Raw genomic sequence first — 22,355 nt, 5'->3', positions numbered from 1 at the left:
TGGCTGCTCCCATGCTCCTGATGTGGGCACTCTGCTTCGGTGGCTAGATGAGGACTGGAAGAGAAGAGACGAATGAGGGCAGACAGATGAGGGGACAGAAGCATACGTTTAACCTGAGACTGGACCTTCGCCTCCATCATCGTGGGTAGGCAGGAGCCACTCTCCATTATCTGGGGATGGGCAGACTTTGACTTGTAACTTTGGCCCAACCAGCCAGAGTAGGTTAGACCAACAAGCTTAGTTATTATCCCCACAGAGCTGGCCCCTGGGGGTGTTGGTGGGAATGCCACCAGCCAGGAGGCAGCCATCCCACCCTGATGGGAACCACATCCCTGGCACTAGCGCATTGGCCACTTCTGTAGGCCCATAGCTGGCCCCATCACTCACACACTTGGGAGCAGCTAAGGGCAGACCAATGGATTGAGCCCCTTTCATGCAAGGAACTGTAGGGCAAGCAGAGAGATGAGGGGAAGTTTGCACTGAAGGCTGGGTGCCGTGGCTCACACCTGTAGTCCCAGCACTTTGGGAGGCCAAGGTAGGACTGCTTGAGGCCAGGAGTTCGAGACCAGCCTGGCCAACATAATGAGACCCTGTCTCAATTTTTTAATTAAAAATAATAATAAAAGAACTTTCACTGAATTAGAGCAAGATTTGAATCACGGTTGTATCGCTTACTAGCCAGATGACCCTAGACAAGTTTACTAATCTCCCTGAACCTCAGTTTTCTCTTATGAAAAAGAGACCTTAATATCCAATTTGTGGGGTTGTTATGAGCACTAAAAGAATGTATTTAAGCACCAGAACAGTGCCTAGTCCATAGCGAGCATTCAACAAATGATAGCTTTATTACTGCCATTCCCTCGGCCAGTCATCCAACACGTATTTATTTAGAGACTTCTACGCGCCAGGAATATGAGCCGGATCTTAAAAGCTCTTAAGAGTTACTGACATGGGGCTGGGCACAGTGGCTCACACCTGTAATCCCAGCACTTTGGGAGACTGAGGTGGGTGGATCACCTGAGATCAGGAGTTCGAAACCAGCCTGGCCAACATGGTGAAATCCCATTTCTACTACAAATACAAAAATTAGCTGAACGTGGTGGCGGGCACCTGTAATTCCAGCTGCTTGGGAGGCTGAGGCAGGAGAATCACCTGAACCCAGGAGGCAGAGGTTGCAGTGAGCCGAGATCGCGCCACTGCACTCCAGCCTGGGTGACAAGAGCGAAACTCCATCTCAAAATAATAATAATAATAATAATAATAATAATAATAATGAGTTACTGCCATGGTTCTCCTCTCCTCCAACCCCAAGTGGAACTCACCTGTCCTTACTGCCAGCTGATGTGATGCAGTGGTCCAAACTCTCACACCTGTCAGTCAGCCCTAGAGGGTCCAGCCCCTCCCATGTAACTCAGTCATTCAACAACTAGTTACTGAGTATCTGCTCTGTTGTACCACACACTGTGCTAGTGCTAAGATGGGCTGGAAAAGAAAACATGGTCCTTATACTCTAGTCCTACCACTTACTGGGAGAAATTGACAATAAACATGTTGACAAACTAATAGACACGTAATACACACCATGCTGTTGTCTTCCCTGTTAAACCCATTTGTGATCCTAATAGGAGGCAATTCTAAGCCAAGCTGGGGGAGAAAGAGGCCAGGATATGGCAGGAGCGTGGGAATGCAGACTTTGGAGGACCCCTTGAATCACACCACACAGAGCGCTGCCCCTCGGGATGCATGGGGATGCATTAACATCATAGAAGGGCCCCAGACCAACTTGTGTTACCCAGCTCAGCCTGGTTGGGAGCATGTGATCAAGGCCCTCACTGTTCCTCCCAGAGCTCCAGCATCTTCTGAAATGAGTCTGTGCCTTGCAATTACAGCCTTTCCCTGACCCCAGGAAGCCGTTTGCAAGCCTCCTGATGAGCCCAGACTCAGCCTTTGCCCCCTCCTCAGGCAGGAACCCGACTTGGTTTATACCACCATTCGCCATCCTAGCTTAGTCACTCATGGTGGGAGGGCTGTCCCAGTTTGAAGAAAGGCAGATCACAAATGTCAACTGGCTGGAACCTAAGTGCCAGGTTCTTGCCAGAGGCACTCCTTTTACACCAGCCTGCACAGTCTGGAGCCCATAATGAAAGAAGCTGACAGTCCATTAGCAGCAGAGTGGTCTGCAGGGCTCAGAGGAGAGGAGCTGTCATCCCTCTCACTTCAAGGGCTTTCGAGGTGCAATCAACTCTGTGAGTGTGTGTGTGTTTGTGTGTTTGTGTGTGTGTGTGTGTGTGTGTATATAAAATATTTTCAAAAAAAAGAATATCTATCACAGGAATATCTGTTCCTTTTAAGATGGGTAGACCGTCAACGGTCTGACATCAAGGAGAAGAAATGTCAACATGGCTCTTGTACTCTGTCCTCCCAACCCCTGGGGGCAGGTCTGAAAGACAATCCTGTAATAACAGAACAACTGAATCACAGGATTGCAAGACCCTTAGAGGTCTTCTCATCCAACGCCTCTCTGATGTGACTCTTCACACCCATGTTCCTGACAAGGAATCTTCTTTTTGTTTGAATGCCTCTAGTCACAAGGAACTCACCCCCGACTGAGACATTCTGAACATCCCACTCGCTGATTTCTCCAATGGCTAAGAAACCTTCCTGATCTGATCTGGCCAGGTGCAGTGGCTCAAGTCTGTAATCCCAGTACTTTGGGAGGCTAAGGCAGGTGGATCACCTGAGGTCAGGAGTTCAAAACCAGCCTGGCCAACATGGTGAAAACACAAAAATTAGCTGGGCATGGTGGCACGTGCCTATAATCCCAGCTACTCAGGAGGCTGAAGCAGGAGAATCACTTGAACCCCAGAGGCAGAGGTTGCAGTGAGCTGAGATCGTGCCATTGCACTCCAGCCTGGGTGACAAGAGCGAAACTCTGTCTCAAAAAAAAAAAGAAAGAAAGAAAGAAAAGAAAAGAAAATAGAAAGGAAGGAAGAAACCTTCCTGAGCTAAGAGCTTCTACCCATTGGTCCTAGTTTTACCCTTTGAAGCCACATGCCAAAAAAGGTTAAAAAAAAAAAAAAAAAGTCCAACCCATCTTCCCAAAGACAGCCTCCTTGTGACTCTCCTTTCCAGGCTGACATGGCTTTATGTGCCCCCACCCATCTGCCAACGGCATTCTGGACAAGATCCAGTTTGTTGATAACATCCTCAAAATGCGGTTCTTATACTGAGAAATGGAAATCTCTACCACAGCCGTTACCCATGCAAACACACACACATGCACACACATGCACATAGAAAAGCAAGCTCCTGTAATTGTCTTTTTATCCATTCCATTCTTTCTTTTTTTTTTCTTTTTGAGATGAAGTCTCACTCTGTCACCCAGGCTGGAGTGCAGTGGTGCGATCTTAGTTGACTGCAACCTCTGCCTCCCAGGTTCAGGTGGTTCTCCTGCCTCAGCCTCCTGAATAGTTGGGATTACAGGTGTGCACCACCACGCCCAGCTATTTTTTGTCTATTTGTAGACAGGGTTTCGCCATATTGGCCAGGCTGATCTGGAACTCCTGACATCAAGTGATCCACCCGCCTTTACCTCCCAAAGTGCTGGGATAACAGGCATGAGCCACCGTGCTTGGTCCCATTCCATATTTCATAGTATGTTGTCAAATGCCTTGCTGAAATCCAAGTATATTATATCTACAGCATGTTCTTGATCTCTCACCACATTGATTCTATTAATATCTAGAGAAAAGGAAGAAGGCAAAGCACCCAGGACCGGCCCCAGCCCAGCATGAGAGGAATGACCCACACAGGGATGGGCAGAACTTCTACCTTCCTTATTCCGGATGCCAATTCTCCTGTTAATTCTACCTCAGATCACATTAACCTGCATGGAAGTTGCAGCTCATTACTCACTCAGACTAAGCTTTGGCCCAGGTCAAAGGCTCAGGTGTTGGTTTTATTTTTTATTTATTTATTTATTTATTTAGGAGATGGAGTCTCACTCTGTTGCCCAGGCTGGAGTGCAGTGGTGCGATCTCAGCTCACTGCAACCTCCGCTTCCTGGGTTCAAGAGATTCTGCCACCTCAGCCTCCCGAGTAGCTGGGATTACAGGCGCTAATTTTTGTATTTATTTGTAAAGAGAGGGTTTCGCCATATTGGCCAGGCTGGTCTTGAACTCCTGACCTTAAGTGATCCACACACCTTGACCTCCCAAAGTGCCGGGACTACAGGCATGAGCCACTGTGCCTGGCCTGGTGGTTTTAATATAGGAGTAAGGGAAGCATTAGTAAGAAAACATAAGACATATTCACATCTTTTCCCACCCAACTCCAGAAGAAGCCAGCCCTGAGCTTCCAAAGGTCCTCTGAGTGGGATTCAGTGCAAAGGTCCTGCAAAGGGCAGAGAAGAAGGGAAACGCTTTGAGTAGGGGAGCTGGATGGGGCATTATCATAGGTAGAGTGGTAGTGCTCCAAGACTGGGCAGAATGTGACTGGAGTAGCAGGAATCTGTGCCTTACTGGTACTTGTCACCAGGAAAGGGCATTCTGAACCTTTCTAGAGGAGCAGTGTCCAAGATAAGGGCAGATTCCAGGGCCAAACCCCAGCATCCAGTAGCAGAGAGGTTGATGGTAAGCAAAAATCCCTGGCTCTGGCCCTACAGAGGCCAGGAGTCCTAGGTGATCCCAGACAGATGGGAGGTTGCTCAAGAGGTAGCTGGCATTGAATTTCCAGCCACCTGACTGGGGAGCAGAATAAATCTGACTCAAAGCAATAAAGGCAGCCGGGCGCGGGGGCTCATGCCTGTAATCAGCACATTGGGAGGCCCAGATGGGTAGATCGCCTGAGGTCAGGATTTCGAGACCAGCCTGGCCAACATGGTAAAACCACGTCTCTACTAAAAATACAAAAATTATGCTGGATGCAGTGGCTCGCGCCTGTAATCTCAGCACTTTGGGAAGCTGAGGCGGGTGAATCACGAGGTCAGGAGTTCAAGACCAGCCTGGCCAACTTGGTGAAACCCCGTCTCTACTAAAAATACAAAAAATTAGCTGGGCATAGTGGCAGGTGCCTGTAATCCCAGCTACTCAGGAGGCTAAGGCAGGAGAATCGCTTGAACCCAGGAGGCAGAGGTTGCAGTGAGCCGAGATTGTGCCACTGCACTCTAGCCCGGGCAACAGAGTGAGATATGTATAAAATATGTATATACAAAAATTAGCTAGGTGTGGTGGTGTGTGCCTGTAATCCTAGGTACTGGGGAGACTGAGGCAGGAGAATGGCTTTGAATCCAGGAGGCAGAGATTCCAGTGAGCCGAGATTGCGCCACTCCATTCTAGCCTGGGCGACACTGAGACTTGGTCTCAAAAAAATGAATATATAAACAAAGACAAGTGATGTCAGATTCCAGAGTCACCGGGAAAACTCATGCCCCCATATCTCCATGGTGGTCACACCATGGCTCTCCCCCTCTGATGTGTATGCTGTTCATTTTGGGACCCCAGTGTATCACTTTGTATTTACTCACACTACATTTTTCTTTTGACCCATCAAAGCAGCCTTTTGATTTATGAGGCTAATTGTCAGTCATTTTGTAAGCTCTTCCTCCGAGGTTCATGAAACCTTTCATTTTGGCTGCCTCATCCGAGTCATTAATAACAGGTGTTGAATCCAGCTGAGCAAAGGGCAGAGGGCAGGGCTCCAACTGCTAAGGGCTCCTTCCCAGCTGACACTGACATGCTGATCAGTTAGCTTACTCCCACGGCCTGTTCAGTCTCCCAGGAATTTATCTAACTCCACTGTTATCCATCCCATGTATCTCTGCCTTGTTCATAGGATATATTGTCCAATGCCTAGCTGAAACCCACATGTACTCAATCTACCTCATGTTCTCCATCTATCAGCACAGTGACCCTATCAAGAAAAAGAAAAATGAAACGAGGTTAATCTGGCCTGACTGACTGGCTCTTGGCAAATCCACTGTAGCTACATGCTGCCCTCAATGCTTTTTTTGTTTGTTTGTTTGAGACAGGGTCTCGCTCTATCGCCCAGGCAGGTGTGCAGTGGCATGATCATAGCTCACTGCAGCCTCGACCTGCCAGGCTCAAGTGATCCTTCCACTTCAACCTCCTGAGTAGCTGAGACTACAGGCATGCACCACCATGCCCAGCTAACTTTTTAAAATTTTTTGGAGAGATGGGGTCTTACTATGTTACTTAGGCTGGTCTCAAACTCCTGGGCTCAAGCAATCCTCTCACCTTGGCCTCACAAATTGCTGTGATTACAGGCGTGAGCCACCATGCCCAATCCCTGCTGCCTTTTCTAAAGGCCCATCGAATCTGGTCAAACCCTACCCAAACCCATCACCAAAGACCAGGTGCCCCTCCGCACAGCCTGAATGTCCAATGTCACTGCCTTGGTCTCCCTGAGATTTACAAATCAGAGTTCACAATCACACAGTAAGTATGAGGAAAGCAAAAACCAGAAGCCAGACCACTGGTGAACATTTTCTTTCTTTTTTAATTAAGAAGTCTAAAGAAAACCTTCATTGACTCAGGGGACATAATACAAATTATGGTGACCTGCATATAAAACCTGGCACCAAATTTGGCCTTTGGGAACATTTATGTATAAAAATATGCATTAAAATCCGCACCAGGGCACAGTGCAGAACTGACAGCCCCGACAGGAGTGACCACCAAGGCATATGTGGTAGGTGGACACAGGGAGTCCTTGGTCCTCCAGCCCCAGGGTGAGCCCTGCATGAGAATGGCCTACTCCAAAGAGAGGTCAGAAGGCAGAACCCCTGTGAGCACCAAAATGCCACAAGCCTGGTGTGAAACAAAAACGGTGCTGGGAAGGACAGGGGAGAAGGTCGTCTTTCTTCCCCTTGTCTCTGGGCTCTGCCCACTATTAGAAGATTCTGGCTCTCTGCTAGACAAACCACCTTTGATTTAACTTTAGAGGAACTTTTGCAATTTTCAAACATTTTTTTTTTCCAAGTAAACCAATCAATTTGAACTCAAGGTTCCATATCATAATTAGCTTGATCTGAAAGATTAAGAACTAGTTCTTACATCATTTTCTGCAGGCCATGACCTTAAATACCTACTAGAATGGCTAAAATAACAACAGAAAACAATGATGACCGTTTCCAATCTATTTTAGTCCTGGATCAAATGCAACTGAGCAATTCTGGCCCAGAAATTACACTTCACAGACAATGCAATGAAACGCAGTCAGGATAAATGCTGGAATTGCCCCATTCTGAGTGTGACCTCACTGAAGCCCTCAACTATCCACAAAGCCCCGGGGAGAGGCAGGGTCAATACTGCACATCTGTCTTCAAGAATGAAGACACAGCCCCTTCACTGGCGGGGCTGATCACTCTGGCTGAACAGAGCTCAAGACTGTTTGTCCACTGGCTATTCATTCACTGGGTCCCTGCTCTGCCCATCCTGTGGCTCTGTGGAAAGTGGCAGCTGTCCCTGACTCGCTGCTAAGCTGTTGCTCAAATAGTCTGGCTCCACAGATGGGAAACACACAAATGGCAACACCATAGAGGTGGAGAGGTGGAGGGTGGGCATGGGGAGCATCAGAAGATGCAATCGGGAGGGAAAAGCCCTGTGGGCTTTGAGTATCCCACAAGAATGGCAGTGCCTCTACCGTTTCAGCGCTCCTGAGAGTTACTGAAAGGGCTGGGAGTCCTTCCCATCACTCTAGTAGATTTAACAAAGGGAAAACAGCCACCCTACTGATTTCAATCCAAAGGCAGTGATTTTCTCAGTTGCCTCCAGGGTGGTTTTTTTTCCCCTCCCAGTCCTTGGCATGTCTTGCTGCAGGGTAATCTGACACTTTTCCTCAACTGTGGCAATAAGTGAAAGGAGAGAGGAACAAAAGCATCTGAATCACAATTTAGGCACAAAGCTGACAGTCACACAGGCTGTTAATGAGGGACTCTCTCTCTCAGGCAGCATAACTCAGGACACAGGTGCTGAGAGTAAGAGACAGGTAGCCCCTGTGTTAGTGAGGCCTGGCACCAATCATAGCACATCCTACAAGATCAAGAAAGCAGGACGACACTCTGCCCAGTTAGCGTCTTTTTGGGAGAGGAGGCCAAACTGGGCAGCTCCTTTATAAAGTCTGGGGACATTTTGTACGGAACAAGGAGGAACTAAGTCCACTGCACTGCAAAGTGACCTGAGAACACCCTCTAGTGGAAATTATTAATAAAACAAGGATCGTGCGCCCAATTCACCTTCTGATACAAGAATGGTTTTTAAATTCTCCATAAAATGAAGAAAAAAAAAAAAGAGAGAGAAACAACATATTAACTTTAAGAACACAAAAACAATTTTTAAAAGGCAGGAGTTCCCACCCATGCTTAGTACCCTGACTGCCAAATCACGTTCCTTCCTCAGACACTCTGACTTTAATATATTCTAAGAAAAGGAGACATGTCGTGGGGGGAGCTACTTGTCCCCTTAAAGTTTGGGAAGACTGCCTGCTGGTGCCAGAATGATGCCAAAGACGTAGAAAAGTCCCAGCAGGAGGTTGAGCTTGGCAGTCCTCTGGGGCAGTTTGTTGAAGGCCTGGCTTCGGAACTGTCTCTCAAGGGAGAAGGCCATGGGAATGGTGAGCAGGGGGAGCGCCAGGCTGATGGTGCAGTGTGTGGCCAGGATGCTGAAGACCAGGTAGGGCAGGAAGAGCAGCGTGTTGTAGAGAATATAGGAGAACGTGGGGCCGATCAGGATGGCCAGGGTGACGATGCCAGCCTCCCGGTCGGACTCCATGTCCCTGGTGTTGTTGGAATGGAGAATGGCCTCGGTGCTAAGGGCAAGGGGGATGGCATAGACCAGTGGGAAGATGGCCAGGGACCCCACCTGGATGGCGTAGGCGAACATCACAGCCAGCGGGCCAAAAGTGATGAGGATGATGAGGTCTCCCAGAGCCACGTATTTGAATCCAATTCCTGCGGCCAGAAAATCCAGAGAGTTGGTGTGAGACCAAGGCTTGAAATTTAGGGACTGTTCACCAGTGAAGAGGCAGGCCACTTCTGGCTGAAAATGGTAAATCCTTAGACTGTACAGGTAGGCACTCATTTCGTCCCTTAACCCCACAGAGGAAATTCTGATTTCTTCTCCAATGACACAGGTGCAGAGACAATGCCCAGTGAGGCCTCAAGTCCCTCTTCTCAGGTTCATACCCAAGTTTCCCTTCCTACTGTCCCACAACAGAGCTCTGCAACATAGCACACTGGGCACCCACTACACTCTTAGTTCAATGGGAAGCCCAGGAAGGATCCAAAAGTTTTAGAATCCAGTTCTTTGCTGTCTTTCACCCTTCACCAACCCCTGCAAGACACCGTGAGATCAATCCCTCACAGAACAGCCACCCCAGCCTTCTACTTTTCCACCTCCTTCCCCTACAATCTCAAGGCATCTTCTGGTTTTAAAAACCCCCAGTGAATCTCAGTGAAATTTCAGGGTCCCTAAACGGGCACCCCTGCAACAAGTAAAACAGTGAGGACAGGAGAGTCATAATGCTGCTTCCCTCCTCTGTCTCCCATGAGGTTGAAACTAAACCACCCCTACCTCCTGCTTCTGTCCTGCTCATCTACTTCAAAGACTGTCTAACCCACTTCCTTCAAAACTACCTATTCTCTCCATCCCTGGGGCCACACTCCATCCCCCTTACCCCATTCCCAAATCTATCTCATGGTCATCTTATGCCTGGGATACTGCAACATCCTCCAAATTGGTCTACCAGCTTCCAATCTCATAACCCCTCCCCCTCTCCATCCCTAATCTAATCTCTAAAAAGGAGTTGGAGTGAACCTTTAAAAACAGGAATCTGGCCGGGCGCAGTGGCTCACACCTGTAATCCCAGCATTTTGTGAGGCTAAGGCGGGCGGATCACCTGAGGTCAGGACTTCGAGATCAGCCTGGCCAACATGGTAAAACCCCATCTCTACTAAAAATACAAAAATTAGCCAAGCATGGTGGCACACACCTGTAATCCCAGCTACTCGGGAGGCTGAGGCAGGGGAAATGCTTGAGCCTGGGAGGCAGAAGTTGCAGTAAACCAAGATCATGTTACTGCACTCCAGCCTGGCAGACAGAGCGAGACTCTGTCTCAAAAAAAAGTAAGTAAATAAACAAATAGATAAAAAAGGAATCTGACCACTCCCTCCCCCAACATACACTTAAACCCTTATCAACCACTTATCCTGGGGATAAAAGTTCCAGATCTTTAACCTGGCTCACCTGTGGCCCCGCCCTACCTCTCCTGCGTCACCTTGAGCTCTCCTCCCCTCTTCACACAGACTTCTTCCAATCCATCAGAGCCTTGAGACACCCCTCCTTGGTCTGGCTAACTCCACTCGCCCTTTAAGACTTTAAAGACCATTCCCCAGGACCACCTCCCCTCACCCCTAAGCCACATTTGATCCCCTTGCAATATGCTCCCATGGTAATGTGCCTGCCATATTCAAAAACTTCATCATGCTTCTAATTAATCTCCACCTTTCTCACTAAACTGTAAGTTCCATGAGGGCAGGACATGTGTCTGGCTTGGTCACAGCTCACTCCCCAATACTTGGCACAAGGGCTGAACTGAACACAGAGCTACAGTAACAAGCACCTGGAATTCGGGACCAAGGTGAGGAAAAAACCTCCCACTCAGACTGAAACAGGTAAAGCAGCATGGAATGGGTGAAGCTGAGGTAGGTGACCCACACACCGATTGCTACAGAAGCTTATAAAACTCCAGTTCCAAGCAAGTTACGAGATGTGGACTCAGGATCAGAAAATAAACCTCTGGTTAGGCATTTTAACCAGTCTAAAATGACAGATGTTCCCACTACCCACAGGAATCAAAATAAAATAAAATGACAGATAACAATGGTCTTCGAGGCTCAAAAGCCATGGGAGCTAAGGAACAAGATCCAGCCCAAGTTCACCTTCACATCAGCGGCTGGGGTTCCTTGGTGCTAAATACACACCCTTAGTTCTTTAGAACAAAGTGTCTCCAGGGAAGGGCATTAAGGCATGGCCACTGACACTCTCCAACACTTGGCAAGTTAATTCTGCACCCTCAAGACAATTTTTTTTTTCCTTCTATTTGGATGATTTTTATACCAAGCCATGTTTTCACAAATAATTTGGTCGTATGAGGACATGCCCTCCAGGAGGAAGTTCCCTCAAGCACAGAACGAGCTGCAGTTCAGAATTAGTAAATTAATGTCTCTTGCAATATCTCACACATTTAGGGGACTACACCCGCCCAAAGAAGACGCTGGGCAGGAATACTCCTAGCACAGACCTAGCCAGTTCCTCTATAGCTGCCCACTCTTGTTGTGCTTGTTTCCTCAGCTCCCCAAGAGACTCCACGGGTCTGGCTATGAAAGAAAATGCAACAGCACTGCAGCCTTGACCTTTGGCTGGATTATCCAAGAACACCTCCTCAGATCACTTGGCAAAAACCAAGGTAAGCGGTCAGGCATGGCAGCTCACGCCTGTAATCCCAGCACTTTGGAAGGCCGAGGCAGATGGACCACCTGAGATCGGGAATTCAAGACCAGCCTGACCAACATGGAGAAACCCTGTCTCCACTAAAAATACAAAAAATTAGCCGGGTGTGGTGACGCATGCCTGTAATCCCAGTTACCCGGGAGGCTGAGGCAGAAGAATCGCTTGAACCCTGGAGGCAGAGTTTGCGGTGAGCTGAGATCACGCCATTGCACTCCAGCCTGGGCAACAAGAGCAAAACTCCATCTCAAGAAAAAAAAAGGCCGGGCATAGTGGCTCACGCTTGTAATTCCAGCACTTTTGGAGGCCACGGCGGGCAGATCACCTCAGATCACCTGAGGTCAGGAGGTCAAGACCAGCCTGACCAACATGGAGAAACCCCATCTCTACTCAAAATCCAAAAAAAATTAGCTGGACATGGTGGCACATGCCTGTAATCCCAGCTACACGGGAGGCTGAGGCAGTAGAATCGCTTGAACCCAGGAGGCAAAGGTTGCGGTGAGCAGAAATCACACCATTGCACTCCAGCCTGGTCAACAAGAGCTAAACTTTGTCTTAAAAAAAAAAAAAGGATGATGTAAGCAAGGTTGAGCAGAGGTCTCTGTCCCCAACCCGAAACCAAGAGCAACCCACTCTGGGGAGGAAAAAGATCTGGTTATCTGACACAAGAGAACAGTAGAGCCCTTGGGGAGAAAGCCGTTTCCTAGCATTTGATACATGGCCCAAGGCTCATGTGCTCTACCTGATTCAGAGACGTGGCCCATCTGGGAATTTCCTTTTAGGCATTCCTCCTCTCCCAACCCCATTTTCTGAATGAGCTTACACAGTGAAATACTGGGCCAGTTCTCCACATGGCAGCCAGAATGAATCTGTTAAGACATAAATCAAAAAGTTGGCAAGATGCAGAGCAACTGGAACTCTTGCTGGTGGGAGTGTAAAGAAGTACAACCACTTCAGAAAACAGTTTGGCAGTTTCTCATAAAATTAAACATCATCTGCCCTGTGACCCAGCAATTCCACTCCTGGGCATTTACCCAAGAAAAATGAAAACAAATATCCACAAAAAGACTTGAACATGAATGTTCAGTCATAATAGCCAAAATATGGAAGCAATCCAACTGTCCCTGAACAGGAGAATGGATAAAGAAGTTGTGGTATGTTACAATGGAACGCTACTCAGCACAAAAAGGGACTACTGATACACACAACAACGCAATGAATCTCAAAAACATCACGCTGAGCAAAAGAAGCCAGACGAGAGCTCAGACTGAAATAAATACACATACATACATAGATAGTTCATACTGAATGGTTCCATTTGTATGACCAGGGAAACCTAATCTATGTGAGAGAAATCAGAACAGTGGTTCTTTCCCTGCCTCTGGATGGGGGCAGGGAGTGTGGGATTGACAGGCAAGAAGCACTAGGAAGCTTTCGGGGGTCATGGAAGTGTTCTGGATGATGATGGGGGTGTGGGTGATGCAACTGTATACGTTTGTCAAAGTTCACCAAGCTGCAACACTAAAAATCTGTGTATTTCACTGTGTGTCAATTATATGTCAATAAAAGTCAATGTTTAAAAATATCCTAAACCAGATTATGTCACTACTCTGCTCAATATATTTCAATGCCTCCCCATTTGTTCATTGGATGAATATTTACTAAGTAATATTACATGCCACGCACTGCTCTGGGTGCTAAGGGTTCAGCTAAGATCAGACACAGAAATCCCTGACTGCAGGGAGGGAGCTCGCAGTCTAAGGGGGAAGATAATTAACGAATTAAGTACTTTATATGGCACGTTAGAAGGTAACATGTGCTATGAAGAAAACTAACCACAGAGAAGAGCAGCAGGGGAGTATCAGGTAGGGGCACAGAGCAGGTATGTGATTTCAAGCAAGGTAGAAAGCAAGGCCTCACTGAGAGCTGACATTTGGGCAAATAGGTGAAGGAAGAGAGAAAGTGAACCACACTGTTAGAAGCAGGAAAAGCATTTCAAACAGAGGAAGCTGCATCTACAAAGGACCTGAGGGAGGGGCAGGAGGGGTCAGGCATGCTCCTGGACTAGAAAGGAGGGCAGTGTGGCTGGCCCAGGATAAGCAGGAAGAAAGGAGGAGGGTGGGTCAGATAACTGGGGGGAGGGCAAAGGGTGGGCAAAGAATGTAGGACCCTGGGGGGTCACTGTAAAGACCCTGGCCTTTACACTGAGCGAGATGGGAGCCACTGAAGAGTTCTGAGCAGGACTGACAGGGCTGCCCTGTATTTTAACAGAATTACTCTGGTGGCTGAGTGGGAACAGCCTGAACAGGACCAGAACAGAGGTAAAGAGACCAGCTGGGAGCCTGCCGCAAAAATCCAGGGACAGATGATCACAGTGGTGGCTGGAGACAGTAAGAAGTGGTCACATCCTATAATCATTTTGAAAGGAGAGTCAACAGAATTTGCTGATGAATTGGATGTGAGACGTAGAGTCAAGGACGATGCCCATGGCTTTTGGCTTGAAGAACTAGGATGAAGCTGCCATTGAGCAAAATGGGGAAAAAGCTGTCGGTGAAGCAAGTTTCCTTGGGGAGAAGATCAGGAATTTGGTCTCAGACATGTTAAGCTTGAGATGTCTGTGAGACAGTTCCAGGAGAAGTTGCTGAGTAAGAAGTTGGATATGAGTCTGGAGTTTAAGAGTCACTAGCTTAACAGATGGCATCTGAAGCCATGAGCTAAAATCACCAAGGGGGTACACGGAGATAGAGAAAAGAGGTCCAAGGACTGAGCCCTGGAGGCTGAGGAGTAGGACTTGTTAAGAGCGCCATGACAGAGACCCTGCCTAACTCGCCAACTGTGTCTCATACCCCCTCTGGCTCACACAGACCTTTCAGTAGATCCTAGCCAATGTCACACTCTCTCCTACCCACCACATTTGCAATTGGTGATCCTTCAGCCCTGGAGGACTCAGCATCGCAATCAGACTCTAATTCCACCCCATGGCCAGCTCCTTGTCCTTCCGTCTTCAAGCCCTAGTTTAAATGTCAGTTTCACAAAGACAGCCTCTTCCCTTCACCACCACCTTGTACTTTTTATTACAGCACCTCATTGATTTCTTCACTGAACTTTTTACAATTGGTTGCCAGGCCACCACAGCCTTTTGGTTTTCCTCTTACTCCTCTGGATGCTTGCTCACATATCCTTTACCTGTGCCTTTTCTTCTCCCACCTCTAATGTGGGATTGTCCCAGGGCTCAGACCAGGACTGACTTTTCTTTTTTTTTTTTTTTGAGACAGAGTCTCGCTCTGTGGCCCAGGCTGGAGTGCAGTGGCCGGATCTCAGCTCACTGCAAGCTCCGCCTCCCGGGTTTACGCCATTCTCCTGCCTCAGCCTCCCGAGTAGCTGGGACTACAGGCGCCCGCCACCTCGCCCGGCTAGTTTTTTGTATTTTTTAGTAAAGATGGGGTTTCACCGTGTTAGCCAGGATGGTCTCGATCTCCTGACCTCGTGATCCGCCCGTCTCGGCCTCCCAAAGTGCTGGGATTACAGGCTTGAGCCACCGCGCCCGGCCAGGACTGACTTTTCTACCAACACTCCCTCCCTTGATGACTTCACCCAGTCCTACAACTTCATCTATAGACTAATGACTCCCAAATATGTAATCTCTAGCCCAGGCTTCCCTGAACTTGAACTACCCATTTGACATATTTGTTAGGAGATTTAAGACATTAAGATGTCCAAAGTTGGCCAGGTACAGTGGCTCACGCCTGTAATCCCAGCACTTTGGGAGGCCAAGGCGGGTGGATCACCTGAGGTCAGGAGTTCAAGACCAGTCTGGCCAACATGGTGAAACCCTGTCTCTACTAAAAATACAAAATTAGCCAGGTATGGTGGCGCACGCCTGTAATCCCAGCTACTTGGGAGGCTGAGAATCACCTGAACCCGGGAGGCAGAGATTGCAGTGAGCCAAGATCACACCACTGTACTCCAGCCTGGGAGACAGAGTGAGACTGTCTCAAAACAAACAAAAAACAAAACAAAAAACCACGAAGTCAATCTCTTGCTTTTCCCCCAAAACTTGTTCTACCCCAAGTCTTGCCCTTCTCACATAATGACATCACTCCAGATGGTATCTTCCGGTTCTCAGGTCAAAACCTTTGAGTTATGCTTATGCAGCTGCGGAAAGGCAATGGCATGATTAACTGGGGCCTTGAAGATGATGAAGATATGACATTTACAAGGTGGACAGGCATGATTATTGGGCCACCAAGGACAAATTATGAAAAGAGAATATAGGCCTGGCATGGCAGTTCACGCCTACAACCCCAGCACTTTGGGAGGCCAAGGAGGGCAGATCACGAGGTCAAGAGTTCAAGTCTAGTCTGGCCAACATAGTAAAACCCCATTTCTACTAAAAATACAAAAAATTAGCCGGGCATGGTGATATGTACCTGTAATCCCAGCTACTTGGAAAGCTGAGGCAGGAGAATCACATGAACCCAGGAAGTACAGGCTGCAGTGAGCTGAGATCACGCCATTGCGCTCCCACATGGGCCACAGTGCGAGCCTCTGTCTCAAAAAAAAAAAAAAAAAAAAAAAAAGAATATACAGCCTGAAAGTAGAAAGTGGACCTAAATACCCAGAAGCTCCCCAATCAGTTACATTTGTAACAAGAATTAATATGAATGGAATAAATAATTCCAGTGGGATGGTGGATGACCGCAGCATACCAGTATTAGCAAAATGACAAAATTCATATAGCATTAAAGTTGTACTTCAAGAGCTAAGATGTCTAATGATGTCCAAAGAAAATATGAAGCTTCCACAGTCACTGGAAGGACATACAACAATTAATTTTAGTGGATCTCAAACTTGTCTTATATCAACAACCTTCTACTTGTGTTAATGTCTTGATTAAATATCACAATGCAAAATACCCACATGTTAAACAAAAGAATTCCAGCTGGTAAACATGACCTGTATATTTGTAAGAATATATTTAATATATGTACACCCATTATGTTTTCAGGTAACAGTAGGAAAAATGCAACTCAATTTTTTTCTCTTGTTAAGGTACTGTCATTTAAACATAAACTTGTGGAGTACTCGAAATGGAATTCAGGTTTACAAGATGAAAGCGTGGTAAGAAGTGTCAGATGGCAGTGGAAGCGTGTGTGTTTCTAAAGACTAAAAATCTCAATAAAGAAAGCAGGGCTGGGCACAGTGGCTCATGTCTATAATCCCAGCACTCTGGGAGGCTCAGGCGAGCAGATCACTTGAGGCCAGGAGTTCAAGACCAGACTGGCCAACATGGTGAAAGTCCGTCCATACAAAAAATACAAAAATTAACCAGGCGTGGTAGCACGCACCTGTAGTCCCAGCTACTCAGGAGACTGAGGCAGGAGAATTGCTTGATCCCGGGAGGCAGAAGTTGCAGTAAGCTGAGATCGTACCACTGCACTGTAGCCTGTGTGACAGAGTAAGACCCCCATCTCAAACAAAAAACGAAAGAAAAAAGAAAACAGAGCCTGGGCGAGGTGGCTCACACCTGTAATGCCAGCACTTTGGGAGGCCAAGGTGGGACGGATCACCTGAGGTTGGGAGTTCAAGACCAGCCTAACCAACATGGGAAAATCCTGTCTCTACTAAAAATACAAAATTAGTAGGGCGTGGTGGCCCATGCCTGTGATTCCAGCTACTTGGGAGGCTGAGGCAGGAGAATTGCTTGAACCCAGGAGGTGGAGGTGGTAGTGAGCCGAGATTGTGCCATTGCACTGCAGCCTGGGCAACAAGAGCAAAAATCCGTCACGAGAAAAAAGAAAACTGAAATGGCATGCTTTATCCATCTTAGTGAAAGAGAGCTGCAGTTGAAATTGTTTAAAAAGTAGCAGGTATTTGCCAGGCATGGTGGCTCACGCCTGTAATCCCAGCACTTTGGGAGGCCAAGGACGGTGGATCACTTGAGGTGAGGAGTTAGAGACCAGCCTGGCCAACATGGCGAAACCATGTCTCTACTAAAAATACAAAAATTAGCCGGGTGGGTACCTGTAATCCCAGCTACTCAGGAGGCTGAGGCAGGAGAATCACTTGAACCTGGGAGGCGGAGGTTGTGGTGAGCCAAGATCGCACCACCATACCCCAGCCTGGGCAACAGATCAAGACTCTGTCTCAATAAATAAAATTTAAAAAAAAAAAAAGGCCGGGCGCGGTGGCTCAAGCCTGTAATCCCAGCACTTTGGGAGGCCGAGGTGGGCGGATCACAAGGTCAGGAGATCGAGACCACAGTGAAACCCCGTCTCTACTAAAAATACAAAATATTAGCCGGGCGCGGTGGCGGGCGCCTGTAGTCCCAGCTACTCAGGAGGCTGAGGCAGGAGAATGGCGGGAACCCGGGAGGCGGAGCTTGCAGTGAGCCGAGATCGCGCCACTGCACTCCAGCCTGGGCAACAGCGTGAGACTCCGTCTCAAAAAAAAAAAAAAAAGTAGCAGGTACAATGAACACTGTCACAAATGTGTTTTTTGTTTTTTTGTTTTGTTTTGTTTTTTGAGATGGAGTCTCGCTCTGTTGCCCAGGTTCGAGTGCAGTGATGAGATCTCGGCTCACCACAACCTCCCAGGTTCAAGTGATTCTCCTGCCTCAGCCTCCCAAGTAGCTGGGACTATAGGCATGTACCACCATGCCCAGCTTATTTTTGTATTTTTAGTAGAGGTGGGGTTTCACCATGTTGGCCAGGCTGGTCTCGAACTCCTGAGCTCAGGTGATCCACCTGCCTCGGCCTCCCCAAGTGGTGGGATTATAGGCGAAAGCTACCACACCCAGCACAAATGTGTTAATTTTTGAAGTGGTGTGGGTGCTGACTACTAGTAGTATGAAAAATATGTTCAGGATTGTTTTGATACCTGTATTATAATAAAAAATGTTGGGGGGAAGTTGATGAATTTCTGTTAAAAGCTGTTCATGTGTGTTACATGTATCAGACATGGTAAATATTTGCTTACAGTCTTTTTTTTTAAACAAACTACGCACTTAAGGTCAAGTGACATCAACAAAAAAGGGATAGGTATATGGATATATAATTTTGAAAATAAAGTTGGTCTTTTTTTTTTTTTTTTTGAGATGGAGTCTTGCTCTGTTGCCCAGGCTGGAATGCAGTGGCGTGATCTCAGCTCACTGCAACCTCTGCCTACCAGGCTCAAGCAATCCTCCGTGTATTGTTAGTAGAGATGAGGTTTCACCATGTTGGCCAGGCTGGTCTGGAACTCCTGATCTCAAGTGATCCACCTGCCTTGGCCTCCCAAAGTGCTGAGATTACAGGCGTGAGGCACAGCGCCCAGCCCAAAGTTAGTCCTAAAATGTAAATAAAATGTGGAATGTGTCATAAAAAAAAACCTTTGAGTTACACTTAATTCCTGTTTCTCTTTACCTCACATCCAATCCATCAACAAACCCTGCCGACCTTCAAAGCATATTTAGAATCTGGCTACTTACCTCTTCCACTACCACCCGCTAGATCCAAGCCACCAAACATCACTTGCCTGGATTACTCAAGAGCCTCCTACTTGGTCTTCCTGCCTCTACACTTGCCCCACTCCCCTTGATCCATTCTCAATACCTTACCCAGAGCAATTCCTTGAAAACATTATATCACGTCACTCCCTTGCTCAAAGTCCTGCAGTGGCTCCTCCATTCCAGAGCCAAGACCAGTGGCCTACAAGGTCTATACAATCCGTGTGCCTCCTTACCCTCCCCAAACGTACTTCTCTTACTTTACCTCCTTTTACTCTCTCCTTCAGTCACACACTGGACTCCTTGCTGCTCCATAAGCTCTTTGGACATGTTCCTGCCTTAAGGCCTATGGCACTTGCTGTTCCTTTTCCTGAAACGCTTCTCTCTCAGATATCTGCTCGGCCAACTCCCTCATCTCTTACCTCCTTCAATCTAACTCAACTCAAATACTACCTTTCTGAGGCACAGTCTCACTCTGTCGCCCAGGCTGGAGTGCAGTGGTGTGATCAGGGCTCACTGCAGCCTTGACCTCCTGGGCCCAAGCGATACTCCCACCTCAGCCTCCAAAATAGCTGGGACCATAGGCAAACACCACCATGCCCAGCTAATATTTTTTATTTTATATTTTATAGAGACAGTGGTCTACGTTGCCCAAGGTGGTCTTCAACTCCTGGCCTCAAGTGATCCTCTCACTTCAGCCTCCCCAAGGACTGGGATACAGCCATGAGCTGCTGGGATACAGCCAAATGTTACCTTTTTGATGAAGCCTACCCTGATCAAACTACTTAAAATAGTAATAGCTCTACTTTTTTTGAACTTTCCTGGTTTTAGTACCAGAAGTTGCACATCCCACTTAGTCCTGTTGCCTTAGTCCTGAGCAAACCAGGATGTTGGTCACCCTAACTATAATTTTCTAGTTTTACTTTCTGTCTCTTCTCACGACAATATATAAGTTTCACGAGGGCAGGGATCTGTGACTGCTGTGATCACACAGAACAGTGCCTGGTACATAATAGGTGCTCAATATATAGGGCTTACCCACCTGCCCATTACTACCTTAATCAGCCTCTTGCAAGAAGTCACCTAGCAAAGTAGCTAGAAGTAATTACGTGTATCATTTTGAACTCTTCAAATTTAATTCTACTAATATTTGAAACTGTGGCATTATAAAGTATGAGTGAGGCCAGGCGCAGTGGCTCACGCCGGTAATCCCAGCACTTTCGGAGGCCGAGGTGGGCGGATCACAAGGTCAGGAGATGGAGACCATCTTGGCTAACATGGTGAAACCCCATCTCTACTAAAAATACAAAAAATTAGCTGGGCGTGATGGTGGGCGCCTGTAGTCCCAGCTACTCAGGAGGCTGAGGCAGGAGAATGGCATGAACCCAGGAGGCGGAGGTTGCAGTGAGCTGAGACCGCGCCACTGCACTCCAGCCTGGGCAACAGAGTGAGACTCCGTCTCAAAAAAAAAAAAAAAAAAAAAAGTATGAGTGATTAAAAAAAAAAGAGTCACAAAAAATGTCCATATAGGCCGGGCATGGTGGCTCACACCTGTAATCCCAGCACTTTTGGAGGGCAAGGCAGGCAGGTCACAAAGTCAGGAGTTCGAGACCAGCCCGGTCAACACAGTGAAACCCTGTCCCTACTAAAAATACAAAAATTAGCCAGGCGTGGTGGCACATGCCTGTATTTTCCCAGCTACTTGGGGGCTGAGGCATGAGAATCGCTTGAACCCGGGAGACAGAGGTTGCAGTGAGCAGAGATGGTGCCACTGCACTCTTGCCTGAGCAACAGAGCGAGACTCTGTCTCAAAAAAATTTTTTTTAAAAATGTCCTGACCGGGCGCGGTGGCTCACGCCTGTAATCCTAGCACTTTGGGAGGCTGAGGTGGGTGGATCACGAGGGTCAGGAGATCGAGACCATCTTGGCCAACATGGTGAAACCCCGTCTCTACTAAAAATACAAAAATTAGCCGGGCGTGGTGGCGTGCACCTGTAGCCCCAGCTACTCGGGAGGCTGAGGCAGGAGAATCGCTTGAACACGGGAGGCGGAGGCTGCAGTGGGCTGAGATCGTGCCACTGCTCTCCAGCCTGGGCAACAGAGCGAGACTCCATCTCAAAAAATAAATAAATAAATAAACAAAAATAAAAATAAATGTCCATATAAAATTTTGAGTCATGCCCTACGTCCATAAGTGAAACCAGGATCTTCTCAAATCACTGTTTCAAAAAATTCTCATGACCCACAATTATAGACTTAAAGTGGCCTAATTTAGAAAGCCACCTTTGACATCCCTATAACTCCTCTACAAAGCAGCGGTTTCCAGCGGACGTCACTAAGACCTGCAGCGAACAGGACAGGCCAAGTCTTACCTCCTGTGTAGAGAAAGGAGCCAGACAGGCCTCCAAAGTAGATGAGAGCCAAGTGTTCCAGTTTCAGAGGGGATAGGCAGTAGAGGCAAGCGGCACAGACGCAGCCCAACGTGTAGAGGAAGACTCCGAACCGGACGACATCCTGGGGCTCCAAGATTCGGTCCACAAGTGTCCTGTCATCACTCTTTTTGTGGTCAATGCCCTTGGAAAAGTCATAGTAAGTGTTGACCAAATTACCGGCCCCGTGCACAGCCAGGACAGCCACGGCACAACCCACCAAGAGCCTGGGATCCAGGACACCGTGGGATCTGTAGGCAAGGGCACTGCCCAGGGCCACCGGTGTGAGTGAGGCACTGAAGCTCCAGGGCCTCAGGGCCAACACGTAGGAGGCGCACTTCTGCCTCCAGGAGCGCTGGGGGAGCCTATCTTGTTCGGGACAGTCGTTCCCCAGCGGTTCCCTGTCCCCAGCCTTGACAGTCTCTCCCGACAGGATGTTAATCTTCTCCCCCAGGACCTGAGAGGCAGCCATGGAAGCTCCACGTGGCTGTAGTAAACTCTAAAAGTGAGCCACGCACAGTGACCGCCCGGGAAGGAGGAAGGACGGGGCGGGGCAGCCGGGCCTGACCTTCCTTCGGTTCCGCCCCAGGACAGGGCTGGTGTGGCGGCAAGGTCCGGGGGCAGCAGCAAGCGGGTCTTACACCCCAAGAGGTCCAGCGGCGCCGCCCCTACTACCTGTCACCTGGGTGAAGTCCGTCTCCGACCCCCAGCCCCGCGTTAGAGCCCACGGCCGAGCCCCGGCCACCGTCTTCAGGCCGCCAGGCCCGCCATCTTGTGCGCCGGCCTCTGGAGGCGCGCCCGGAAACAGGTGCCGGCGGCGCGTGCCGGACAGAAGGGTGGGCTGGAGGCCGGGAGGGAACGGGGCCGAGCCAGAGGCGGGGAGAAGGGCGGTGAGGGGTGGGGATTGGGGGGAGC

The 22,355-nt window shown here is 48.2% G+C and overlaps 2 protein-coding genes across 2 annotated transcripts in view; one reads left to right on the top strand and one right to left on the bottom strand.

The window, feature by feature from the left end:
- The first annotated feature begins 6,501 nt into the window (after nt 1-6,501).
- The window catches only part of SRM (spermidine synthase), a 227,650-nt gene continuing 211,796 nt past the window's right edge, over nt 6,502-22,355 (top strand). The window contains exon 1 of the mRNA XM_050788552.1: nt 6,502-8,841. Coding sequence (XP_050644509.1) covers nt 8,454-8,841 — 388 coding nt within the window. The 5' untranslated portion in view covers nt 6,502-8,453. The remainder of the gene's footprint in view (nt 8,842-22,355) is intronic.
- Nucleotides 8,896-22,315, bottom strand: UBIAD1 (UbiA prenyltransferase domain containing 1). Its single transcript, XM_050789067.1, has 3 exons — nt 21,384-22,315; nt 15,956-16,071; nt 8,896-8,968 (listed from the first exon to the last, which is right to left on the bottom strand). Exons 1-2 carry the CDS (start codon nt 21,910-21,912, stop codon nt 16,034-16,036), a joined length of 567 nt encoding a protein of 188 aa, XP_050645024.1. The 5' UTR covers nt 21,913-22,315; the 3' UTR covers nt 8,896-8,968; nt 15,956-16,033.

This window comes from Macaca thibetana, chromosome 1 (genome assembly GCF_024542745.1).
Source record: "Macaca thibetana thibetana isolate TM-01 chromosome 1, ASM2454274v1, whole genome shotgun sequence".
Lineage (NCBI taxonomy): Eukaryota > Metazoa > Chordata > Mammalia > Primates > Cercopithecidae > Macaca > Macaca thibetana.
This window is presented reverse-complemented; position numbering and strand designations above follow the sequence as displayed.